The sequence below is a fragment of the Coffea eugenioides genome, chromosome 4, assembly GCF_003713205.1.
Source record: "Coffea eugenioides isolate CCC68of chromosome 4, Ceug_1.0, whole genome shotgun sequence".
NCBI classification, from domain to species: Eukaryota; Viridiplantae; Streptophyta; class Magnoliopsida; order Gentianales; family Rubiaceae; genus Coffea; species Coffea eugenioides.
This window is the reverse complement of record NC_040038.1, coordinates 3,721,023-3,732,893: the sequence shown is the minus strand read 5'-3', so window position 1 is coordinate 3,732,893 and position 11,871 is coordinate 3,721,023. Positions and strand designations below refer to the sequence as shown.

Genomic DNA, 11,871 nt, shown 5'->3' with positions numbered 1-11,871 from the left:
AGATGATGCCACAGTGCCCTCCTCCCCTGTTTTAAAGACAGTCACGTACCGGGTTGTGGTTTCTGAAAAAGTGGAAAGTGGCAAGTAGGATTCTTCTTTTTAATATCCTTTTCTTTTTTATTGTAAAGTGGAAACTAGTGGTGAAAAAAAATTGGTGTAACTGATTTTTATTTTTATTTTTATTCTTTTGGGGTTAAGGTGGCAAAACCATTCTAACATAAATTTTTTCCTTCTTTTTTGGCCGTGGAAGTAAATAAATGATATTGAAATTGGGGGGAGGGGAGAAAAAGTATAAGCAAAAAGTTTCGATACCTCCTACTTACGTTATAAAAAAAATAACATTGAAATTCTTGATAATATATAAATTGAGCGTCAAAACAATCCAAAGATAAGCTTGCTTCTTTTTTTGTAGGAATAAATAAAAGGATATTCAAATTCTTGATATGTATAAAGTGATTTTGAGAGTTGTAAATAGTAAGTACAAATATCTAAAATGTGACTACTAGTTATCGGTTGATAACGTCTAAATTTTTTTTTTTTTTTTTTTAGTGTTTGAAGATTAGGGGAAGATTTACTTAAGATTTAGGGATAAGGAAATAGAATTGTATTCCCTATAGGAGAACTAGTTGTTGTAGATTTGTTAGTAGTTTTTCTAATTTCTTGCGTTTGGATTGAGGAATTTGATGAAAATTTTGAAATCCCTTCAAATGCCTCTGGTTGTTACAATTACTTAAATTTGTAAATCACTAATTATTTTAGTAATTAAAATGTATTTTAATAATTAACTAATTACAAATCCTAATGCCTCTTAAATAATCTAAACAACTATAGCAATTTGAAGTGGGTTTTAAATTCTTGGTCCAATTTCTCAATCCAAACCAGCCTGAAAAAGCGAAATATAATTGAAGACTACCATACCGATACTAAAACTCAATTATTCAGCAACCGATCATAGCGTTTGAGCTTTGTAGATAGTTCATAAATACTCGCAGCATGTCCTGTCATAGTCCTAAAGCCAACTTCAGGCAAGTTGATCAGTTGTGTGCTTCAAAGAAAAGGTTGATCAGTTGTGGAAATGACTAATCAGTCAAAGTGTTGTTGTTGGTCGATGATGAAGCTCTTTTTGATTTGAAGTGAAACAATTAAAGCATATTTAGCTAAATTAAACAAGTAACAAACGTCATTTTGTATTACTTTATGATTGCTAATGCCACTTTTAACGTCATTTTAATTAATTACAATAATTGCACATGCAGTTGTAAATTATTCCATCATAATGCGTTGTTCTGAACCGCTGGCCTCGCGGAAAATGACAAGCATGCTTTCTTGATTCCTTCCTTCTTCCCTTGATATAAAAACTAAGGTTGTGTTTGGATTGCATTTTTCGTGATTTTTCATGGAAAAAATACTGTAGCGATTTGATGTATGTGAGGAAAAAAGGTAATAGGAAAATGTGATCACGAAAAACGACGCAATTTTTTGACGGAAATGTCATTACTGTTGTAACAGCACGGTTCCCAACGTTAATGAAGTACCAACTAAATAAATTTAATACATTTGAATAAAATATATTACAGAATTGAAAAATAATAATAGTTTGTTAGAAGAAAGAGGGAAATCATAATAAAAAGTAGTAATTCAAATTTATTAAAAATGATCAGGTTATCACGAAAGAAGAGAGAGAAATTCTGAAAGAAAATTAGTTTAGTTAAGTGTTGTTGCATATGAATATGGTGGTTAAAACTCAAATATTCATGTGACCCATTAATTCTATTTATTTAGGCATGCCACTTGGAATGGATAATTAAATTAAGAATTTTATATATATGTGTGCGTGTCGAGAAAGCCTTGATCTAATGGCTAAAGTTGAATCCCTTGTAGATCTCCTGGTGCCCTTTTTCCCTACTTTTTTAAATTCCACTTTTTCCCTTCTCTTTGATTAATTGTCATGCATACAGCAATGTATACATTGTCGGTGTACAAAAACTTAATGCATAATTTTTTTTTTTATAATCAAAATGCATACTACTAATTAATCGCACGAACCGCCAATGCATTTATTGTCATATTTGGGCTTGATAATTTGGATTTTTACTCTTCCCGGCCAGTTTTCGGCTGCAATTTAGAAGAAGGGCGGCCCTATACAACGACAGTCACAGCCCTAGTAGAATTTCGACCCAGAACACCCTCAAGTCGAATGAAATGCAATCCTCTGCCTCTAACGAACAAAATATTTAGGCCCAAGAAAATTCATTCTCCATTTACATTGTATTATATTGTATTGAAAGTAATATACAGTCTGAACAAATGAAATTATATATACTGTTAGATTGAACATAAAAGAACCGCTCATGAGGAACTGTCGACCCAACAACCAACCAGTTGAGTCCGTGATCCATATTATGTAGCAAAGCGAAAAAGGTCTCATAATTTGAGGTGGTGAGTGGCTGCTGAAGGCTCAAATAAATGATTTGGGCACTTGAACTTGAACATCACCACAATTGGACACTGGAAAGCCGAATTCACAATCTTCGCACAGCCTTGTTTGGAAAGGGATTTTCTATCCAAAAAAAAAAAATCTCTATATTTTTCGTGAACACATTTTCTTATCACCTTTTTCCTCGTATACATCAAATTATTATAGTACATTTTCTACAAAAAAAACTCCAAAAAATTGCAATCCAAACACAATGGACGGAAGAATAATGATAATCAATAACCATCATATTTTTTCTCCTTCAAACGGTGCCTTTAGTATACAAATGGGTTGCACCAAATAACTATTAGTAAGTATTAATCCTCCAAATAACTATCTGATGGCTTTCAAAGAAAAGCAAGTATAGAAGTCACTGGCGGCAGAGAAATCTTCTTAAATTTTATTAAACAATTACATCTTATACTACAGTTTACTAGCCTATAGAATTCCGAAAGCCCACATCTTTACAGTACTTTTAAAGTTTAAACTGTCGACACATTGCAATTTAGAGCAACAACATTTTTCTTTAAGTGAATTTAAGATTTTCAAAAAATGGCGAGTGTAATTGTACCAGCTCAGCCGAATATAGATCCATCATACGTCTTCAACTAAATTCATCGTTCTAAAAATTAGACCGATGAATGAATAGAATGTGTTTTCAGTTTGCATTTCAATCGGTTCAATTGTTCACGTTAAGTGCTTAGATTTTTTTTAGTTATTTTATTAATAGTAAATAATTTGAATGATGCTGAACTATGAAGCCAAAAAAAAAGAGGAAGAAATTAGTGGTAACCAATTCAATCATTCAATTTTGACTAGTTTAGACCGAGTTAATTGGTATTTTACTATTCGATTCATTTGCACGTTTGATAAAATTGAAAACTGAAATTTGAATCCATTAAGTTACTGAATGATTTAAGTATTATATCACGTACATTTGAGTATATATCATATTCAGTGATAAGTCAACAGTTTATCACTTATTTTTTAGAGCAAGTTTTGCCTAAAAAATTCAATGTCATTTAATTAATTCAAATATTTAATTTTTGGTTATCAAACACATCTGAACACATCAAGATTTGAATTCATAAAGTTTAAGTGTTGAATTGAGTTATCAAACAGAACTTTCTTAGTTTTTCAGATTCAATATAGGTCCGGCCAATATAATGTTGGTTCGGGATTCAAGCGGTTGAATTGGTTATTCCGGTCCGGTGTTCAAACCCGGGTTGAATGGTAGCTCCTTCGGTGTTTGCACAACATATAATTGCAGGCAATCCGAAACGAAATTCTCAGGACAGTGCGCGACACAATATCCAGAGGAAGAAGATTTGGGAGTGCGTTTGTACGACTACATGTATGTACGTATGTTTCAAGGAAGCATTATTGAGAGCAAATGCATAACTCTTGCGAATGCATTCAAGGATGATTGTTCATGTCAAAAATGGCACGTAAAACTAGGCAACCCTTTCATTGAATTCCCACCCATTCCTCCGCCCACCCTTCAACTGCAACCTGAAACACGGCCACACTTCCCATTCAACCCCGGCCACAGACGCTGCATGCATGTAATGTACAGTAAATATCCTCAGTCGGTGTCTCCATCCAAATCCATTTGCATCGATACTCGTCGCATTTAGCTGGCTTCAATTACTGCTCCAGTTGGTTTCCAGCAGCAGCTGTATCAACCCTACTCAAGTGCTAGAACTGGTAGTAGTATTAATTACTGCTTAATTTATTTATCCGACTACTGGTCTTTATATACGAGGTGGGCGGCGTATTATCAAACCACTAGCAAGTTTGCTTCTGTTTTAAGCAGAGTATTACTACTAGAATTGGTGCGGAGATGCTCTCCAGTTCTTGAACGTAGACAAGTGCACTACTGAACAAAAATACTGAGGATGAAAAGAAACGTACTGGTAGTGACTCTGATAGCATTGCTGTTTGTCAATTCATCATTTGCACAATATTCCAGAAATCACCCCAAGGATAACCATACAAAATCGAGTCAACAAGAAGAGGATCAAGAACTAAGAAGTGCACGAAGAAGAAATAGAGTTGGCAGTAGGAGGAGGAGCAGAAGAGGCAGCAGCGGAGGAAGAAGATCAGGAGGATCATCAAATTGTGACCCCCTTTATTCATATTTATTTGGAAGCTGCGGCCAATGGCCTTTCTCAAGGTCTTCCGGAAACAACCCTTTCCTGCCTAGGCCAACTCCCTCTCCCCGCCCGACTCCGCCGCGGCCGCCAATTGTGCAGCCTTCTCCTCCTCTTCCTCCACTTATTCCTTTACCGCCACCGTTACTTCCTTCCCCTCCACCTGCAGTGCTACCACCACCGCTCATACCTTCACCACCACCCATATCGCTGCCTCCACCCGTAGTCCCTTCACCGCCACCTGTTCAACCGTCACCGCCGCCTGTATCACCTTCACCTTCACCCCCACCACCTGCAATTCCTTCCTCGCCCCCACCATCCCCATCCCCTCCACCACCTTCACCATCGCCACCTCCGCCCTTACCACCACCACCCTTGGTCCCATCGCCACCCCCTCCTTCACCATCCCCTCCTCCTCCTGACCTCCCCATTATTTTCCCCCCACCACCACTTGTTCCTTCACCCCCACCCCCTGAACTGCTACAACCACCCGTCTTTCCGTGGTTATCACCACCCGATACCAACCCAGACTCTCCAACATTCCCCGTAGTTTCTCCTCCACCACTAATACCAGACTTGCCGCCAGATATATTCACCCCAGCACCTCCTCTTGCACCCATATTATCTCCTCCTCCAGACTTCTTTCTTCCACCACAAGACGGCCCAGACATCATTTTCACGCCACCAGCACCAACACTTATCCCGTCTTATACTCCACCTGAATTGCCTTTCACATTTACTCCAAGCCCTCCAGCGGATGACGGGGGTGTGTTTCAGTCACCAACATTTCCACTTCCACAAGCACCCGACTTTTTCTTTGCACCTCCGCTGATACCTGATATGCCCGAGAGCCCATTTCAGCCGCTGCCGTTCGTCTTTGTGCCACCGTCACCGGATGCTGTACCGGTGGTGCAAGAGCAGAGTCCCCCACTGCCTTTTATCCCTCCTTTTGAGGATCCCCCGCAACCAGATTCGCCTCCATTCAACGGTTAAATATGCTTTCTTGGTAGGATAGATTTCTCAAGTATTATTGAGTGAAATAACGTAACTAATCATTCTACATACCAGAATCTAGGCAAGTATTACTTGTGCTGCAGAATATCCTGAATGTGACTAATTTTCTGCGAGATTTCAATTTATAATCTTCATTATTCATAGCTATACCCGTTTAACTTATTAAGGCTTTAAAACTGTAAAGTCTGAGGTTCATTTGATTTGTATCATCTCTCCTCCTGCTTCTTGAACCTTGCATACTTCGGCACCAATTCGTCCGTTTATTAACCACGGCTCAGTATTTCATCAGGCAACTGGATTAATTTTGAACTAAAATTGGGTTACACAACTCTACAATGAGATAACGGAGTTGGTTTCTTCTGGCGAGCTGCTGATTGCTGAATCATTGGAAAATTATTTACTAGCTTCAGTTGGACTAGCCCAAAACCATGTTCACACCACAAATATAACGACAAAATTTTAATAATTAATACAGCAGCAAGGAATAACATAACATTTTATTGAACAAGAAAAAATTGGACTGCACAAACAGTACCTGTCACTGTATGCTCACCATTCTTGTACGTGATTTCTACCTAGACGTTCTCAAGATTGGTATCTAGATATCAAAGTTTTCACTTTCACTACATCAAGAGAACTAGTACACTGACATTGCAGAGAACAGGGGATGACAATGGCAACCAGAAATCTAAGCCATCATTCCCAATGTGGACAGATGAAGCAATGAACAAAACCAATGAGAAGAAACAGAGAGACAGTATGCTCTAATTTTTAAGTGCCTTTTTTTTACCAGAATGGTCCTTTTTGGACGGATAGTTCTTTTTCTTGGCATAATCGTCCTGACTATCGCGAAGACCAAGCTTTGAGAGAACGAAGCAGTAAGAATCCCAGTCAGTCCTCCTCAAATACTTCAATAATTTCTTCCTCCTTTGAACCATTTCTTCAAGACCTTTTCGAGAATGCTTGTCCTACAACCATTATAAGAAAGATGTGAGACTTGAGAGCACAGGCAGCAAGACAAATACTATGACAATGGAGCACAGTGGAGACATAGGAGCAAGAAATGAAATTTTGATTAAAACAAAAACTCAAAAGTTCAAGAAAATATTCGCTGCCCATAGAAAAATGTGGCAAACGCTATGATTATGACTATGGACCTAGAATAATAGCCAAAAACCAAGAGCACACTTCTACATATAGAGCTTACTGAAGTTGCTACCTGCAACCGCAGAGTATGAAAGATGTAAAACAAGCAAAAAGGCAAGTTCACCATTTTTACAAGTTAATCTAGTTTGTAACCCCCAATCCCAGAGAACGGCCTCCCAAATTGCAGTCCACAGAGTATCCACTGACCATTTCCGGAAGCAAAACTCTATATGCGAGAACTAAGCAGTAAACTTAAACAAGAAAATCTAGTGATGATCGAAACAAGGAACTTGGAGTTAAAATATTGTAGACCTATTAGAAGCTTGATCTTATTCCCCATGGGCATGCTGTCAAAATTTAGATAGGCATAAAAATTCAAACTGGGAAACTAAGTCATAATCAGCCAAAGCAGAGAAATTTACAAAAAAATTTCAAGGTCATTTCTCAAACAGTGGCTTCAATATTTGAAGGTTGAAGTTCATTTTGACGAATTCAGAATCTTTTTTCTCGAAAGTGATAAGTTATCATCTCAGTTTAGCCACACCTACGAGCAATGTCTATTCTTCTTTTTTTTTTATCAACAAACAATCACTCAAACTGAGATGTATGATCAAATTAAAGCTGCTACAGATACAATTTGTTGAAAGACAACTATGGACCACCTCATAGAGGTCCCAAAGAAGAGATATTTAGCCAAATGCTGACCTTCTTGTGCAGAACTGTAGATAGGTGCTTAATCTTTGTTGTGAGTTGTGCCACTGCAGAACAACAAAAAGATTAGAAACAATCCTTGCAACCATAATCATGGTGACATTTCATGCCTCTGTACTTGGTGCATGACACAAGCTGAACTTCTGGGAAAAAAGGCGGACCAAAAAGGTGGGAAAAATGCAAAAGATAAAGCTCTTCCTAGAAGGAAAGGAAAAGGAATGAAATAGATAAAGAACTCGTGGAAAAGGATTTATCAATGTCCACATATAAAAATAATAAAAATACTTAATAAGTAAAAAGGATAATCCTTTCGACTGAAGATATCAGTTTCTGAGAAAAGATTATGAATTTCCATTATCCACCCCAGTTAGCTTCAATTTTCTACACATCCATCAGCCATTGGAGAATGAAGAATTCAAAAGGAAAAGATGGATTTGACAGTTCTGAGGCAAAGGTTCATAGCCCAAAAACAAGAACAAGCAAAATTCTGGAAAAAAATCCCAAATTAAGAAACATAATTGAACTTGAGCAGAGAAAGAAATCTTTTAATTTGGTTTTCCTAACAAGTAGAGCATGAGGAGACTCCAAATTCAGGTCTTGTGATTAAAAACAAAATTTAAAACCGCAGGGATGACATTGTTTAAATGTTTAAGAGCAAGCAAATAAATACTGCAAGTGCAATGCGAACTAAATTAACTAGACAGTAACTATCAAAAAAAAAATTCTTAAATAAGCTAGAGTCTAACAGATACAAAAGGAAACGAGAAAGAGACAGCAAACTTTGGCCAACTGAATCCACTTGCTATGCAGCAAGCTGGATCCAGTCAATCCTCCACAAGGAACACTGAACGAATTCAGCGAACTCACCTTGAACACGAGCAGAACCACAATCTGACTCCGACAATTTAAATTTGTCTCTCACTTTCTTAAGCTCCAGCTTCAATTTCTCGGCAGCTGACATGTGATCAGGGTGGAAATACTGCATAATTCAGAGCAAAAGGCAAAATTATGATTAAGGAATAATGCATAGCAGCAACGAAACAAATTACGGAAGTTTTAACGTCAAAGTTCATTGAAGGCAGAAAGTTCTAGATTGTATAGTTTGTTTCTTACTAAGCACTATAGCTTCTCTTAAATGATGGGATGCATGGCTACAAAAATTGGAATCTTGAACGTGCAACAGCAATCAAATGCTGTAGATCATAAATTTTCAGGTTCATTCTCCATTTTCCACATTCCAAAAAAAAAAAACTGAACACAAAATTATGGAAACAACCATACTGAACTATCGATAATCCCAATGCAATGCTGAATAAAGCATTTGTAAACTAATTTGGAAGTGACAAAACCAAAGAATTTCCTGCAATTTTCATTCATAGCTAATCATTCTGAATTTGAAAGAACAAGATCAGTCTTGCAATTAGTGACTGAAAAACAAATTGTAAATGCATACAAGGTCATGAAAATCAAAGTATTCAGATAATGGAGTTCAACGACTAGTTTGAAACATGTGATCCAAAGGTATACTATCCAACAAAAACCCATTCACATGGATTCAGAACTAGCTTGGATAAACTTCATATGCAATGTCACCCAAGATTCAGACAAAAAGTCACACAGTAAAAGATTTGCTTTAAAAGCCTGACCATAAGCTAGCAAATCAAGAAAAGACTAGCTTGCCTTTTCAACTAATTCTTCCTTTGGGGGAGATGACATGTAGAGTGGAGGAAGCTGGCCCAAGATAGCAATGTTGTGCTCTGTAAAAGTTAATAGATCACTAAACTATGGATTGATACAGAAGAATAGGCATCATTTATCACAGTCATGCATCAAGAAGAATCAGAAAACTCGCACACAGACTTGCAATAACAAATAAATCCTTATCTAACAATCAGTAATTGTTCCAGCAACTTAGCTGACAGGAATAACGATATAATAATCTAGCATTTCGTTAAAATTCACAAGGCACAACATTTATCTTCAGAAAATTTCCTTGTACTCAATTTCGGTATCAGATAACTCTTCCATATTTCTGATTATTAGGTACAACAAAAATAGAAACAAATGTTGAATTGAGTTTGTGAAACTGCTGTAACTCACTAAAACTAAGAAAATGGAAAAAAGAATCCCAAAACTATAAATATAGTACAGTAAGTACCTAATTAATAGCTGAATTATCCTTTAGAACAATAACCACCAAACAGAAATTAGTATGGATTTTTTCCAATAGTACAGTTCTTCAAGGACACAGGTAAGTAACAGAACAGAAGAGCAGGAGAAACAAGTTGGATATAAATCACAAATTTGCAATAAATCCAGCCCCTTACTTTCAACAAACTTTCAGAATACATGCAGACGATCAAAACTTCCCAGAGTCTCTTTGCTAATGGACATACTAGCATATCAAGAACAGTAATCACGAGTGCAGCAATAGCTGAAAGCTTACAAACTAATTGGCATATAACCTCATTCTACATGTTATTTTCCTCCACCTAATACCCCAATAGCATAATTTCATGGCACGAGGGGACCAATCTAAGGACAAACCCATCATAAACACACACACACACACACACACACACATACACACACACATATATATATATATCATCAAGACAAGCAATTTAGGCACATTAAACACAAGCGTTACCAATATCCAATTACCAATTCCAAGTCTGGTGTGCTGCAAACAATGCAAGCTTACACTTACTCTTGGGTTCACTCTGAGTTTCACTGATCGCTTGAAGACTTTTCCTCAAAGTCATCCAGGTAGCACCAGCAGGTTTCGAGTTTATCTCCTCCTCCTCCATCTTTCTCAACTTCACCAGCCTTTCGCTCAACTCTTCCAATGAAAACCAATCTTTCTTGTCCCGTCTCTCGGGCCTTAGCGCCCTGAGCTTCTCGCCCAACTCTCGAGTGGAATAAATCCTCACAAACTCCGTCTGAAATTGAGTACCATCCTCCGCGTCCACTTCGTTCATCTCCCGTCGAAAAATCGACGGCGGCAAATGATCGCTCCCTTCAATCCCCCTTTGATGCAAAGATGGCAAACTTGGGTCTAGTGGCCTCGTCGTCAAACTCTCTTTCCACCTCGAGATGGGCATGGCATTGTTCGTTCTCCCACCCCCTTGACTCTGGTTTGTTGAAGAGGGTTTGAGCTGATTTAAGCTGTCGCGGATAGTCCTGAATGAATCCTTCACCACTGCCTCCGAGGCACCTGGGGCGGACTCTTGACCTTTGGAAGCGAGACCCCGCTGGTAAAGTTCTTGAAACGAAATGGACCGGGAGGAATTCGGGGCAGAAGTAGTGCTAGAAGTGGAGGATGGAGGAGGTGGTGGTGTTGGAGGAGGTGGTGCAGAACGGCGGCGAAACTCAAGTAAATTTTTGCGGATTTCTTCTATCTGGTCGGATTGCTTTGAGACGGGGGAGGCGAAAGAGAATGGTTTTCGACGGGGTTGGGATTGAGGGTTCCATTGTGATTGCTGTGGTTGTTGTTGTTGTTGTTTGAGGCTGGCTTTGACATCACTGATGTAAGAAGAAAACGAAAATGGGGATTGGGATTGGTATTGGGGTTGGGGTTGGGATTGGGGTGGTGGCGGACGGGGTTTGGATTGCGGGGAGGGGGTATTGTCAGGGTCAGGGGTGGTGGAGGATGAAAAGAAATGAACTGAAGTGGCGGCTGGAGTGGTGGCGGTGGTGGTGGTGAGGGGGAGGGTTTTAGGGCGGAGTTGGAGGAGCTTGGTGGTTGCCGCCATAATGCGTGGCGGAGATTTGATTGCAGAGGCTTGAGGAAACCCTAAGGAACCTGAAATTTTAGCATCCACCTATTCAGCCAAGTGTACTAACAGGAACAAGCTACTCTTTACTGCTTTTCGATTTGGGGTTCGGAGAATTGGTATTTCGCCCCGGCTCATTTGGAGCGGAGGGGAATTATCATTTCACAGACTTATTCGATTGTGTGAATTGCAACTCTTCTCTTTCTTTTCTTTGTGCAATTCTTTTTCTTTTCCTTTAATAAAAGTTTTTTGTGTATTCTTTTTCTTCCTCTTTAATTTAAAAAAAAAGGTCTTCACTTAATTACTGGTACGTGCTAGAAACAAGTCAATACTCTTTTTTTTTTTTGTCAGAATATCAATTTCTAAGACCTAAACTAATCTCACAAGCCCAACCAAAAGTCAATACTCAATATACTAGACGTAACGCAGATCAATAGAGAAAGAGTTGTTTATGTAATTGCCGTCTATGCACTATAATCTTATTCTATCAAAACTAAAAATATTTATCAGTACATCACTCTAATCTACATTTATATTTTGTATACTCAATAAAGCTTCCCTTTTCTGAAAATTTCTAGCTCGTAGGACTTATTAA

General features: G+C 38.2%; 2 protein-coding genes across 2 annotated transcripts; one reads left to right on the top strand and one right to left on the bottom strand.

Moving 5' to 3' along the window:
• Positions 1–4,374: 4,374 nt before the first annotated feature.
• On the top strand, positions 4,375–5,622 carry LOC113767929 (vegetative cell wall protein gp1-like). Its single transcript, XM_027312133.1, has one exon. It carries the CDS (start codon positions 4,375–4,377, stop codon positions 5,620–5,622), a length of 1,248 nt encoding a protein of 415 aa, XP_027167934.1.
• A 491-nt stretch (positions 5,623–6,113) lies between these two features.
• LOC113768274 (golgin subfamily A member 2) lies at positions 6,114–11,431 on the bottom strand. The gene is made up of 5 exons (XM_027312554.1): positions 10,211–11,431; positions 9,181–9,257; positions 8,368–8,479; positions 7,495–7,547; positions 6,114–6,611 (listed from the first exon to the last, which is right to left on the bottom strand). Exons 1-5 carry the CDS (start codon positions 11,253–11,255, stop codon positions 6,408–6,410), a joined length of 1,491 nt encoding a protein of 496 aa, XP_027168355.1. The 5' UTR covers positions 11,256–11,431; the 3' UTR covers positions 6,114–6,407.
• Positions 11,432–11,871: the final 440 nt, after the last annotated feature.

Bases quoted from the DNA above. Each gene is read 5' to 3' on its own strand.
- LOC113767929 (XM_027312133.1), top strand. From the start codon at position 4,375: ATGAAAAGAAACGTACTGGTAGTGACTCTGATAGCATTGCTGTTTGTC.
- LOC113768274 (XM_027312554.1), bottom strand. From the start codon at position 11,255: ATGGCGGCAACCACCAAGCTCCTCCAACTCCGCCCTAAAACCCTCCCC. The intron at 8,480-9,180 runs GCAAGCTAGTCT...TGAATTATGCAG, and splicing joins AGGAAGAATTAGTTGAAAAG to TATTTCCACCCTGATCACAT. The intron at 6,612-7,494 runs GTCAGCATTTGG...TAATGGTTGTAG, and splicing joins CTACAGTTCTGCACAAGAAG to GACAAGCATTCTCGAAAAGG.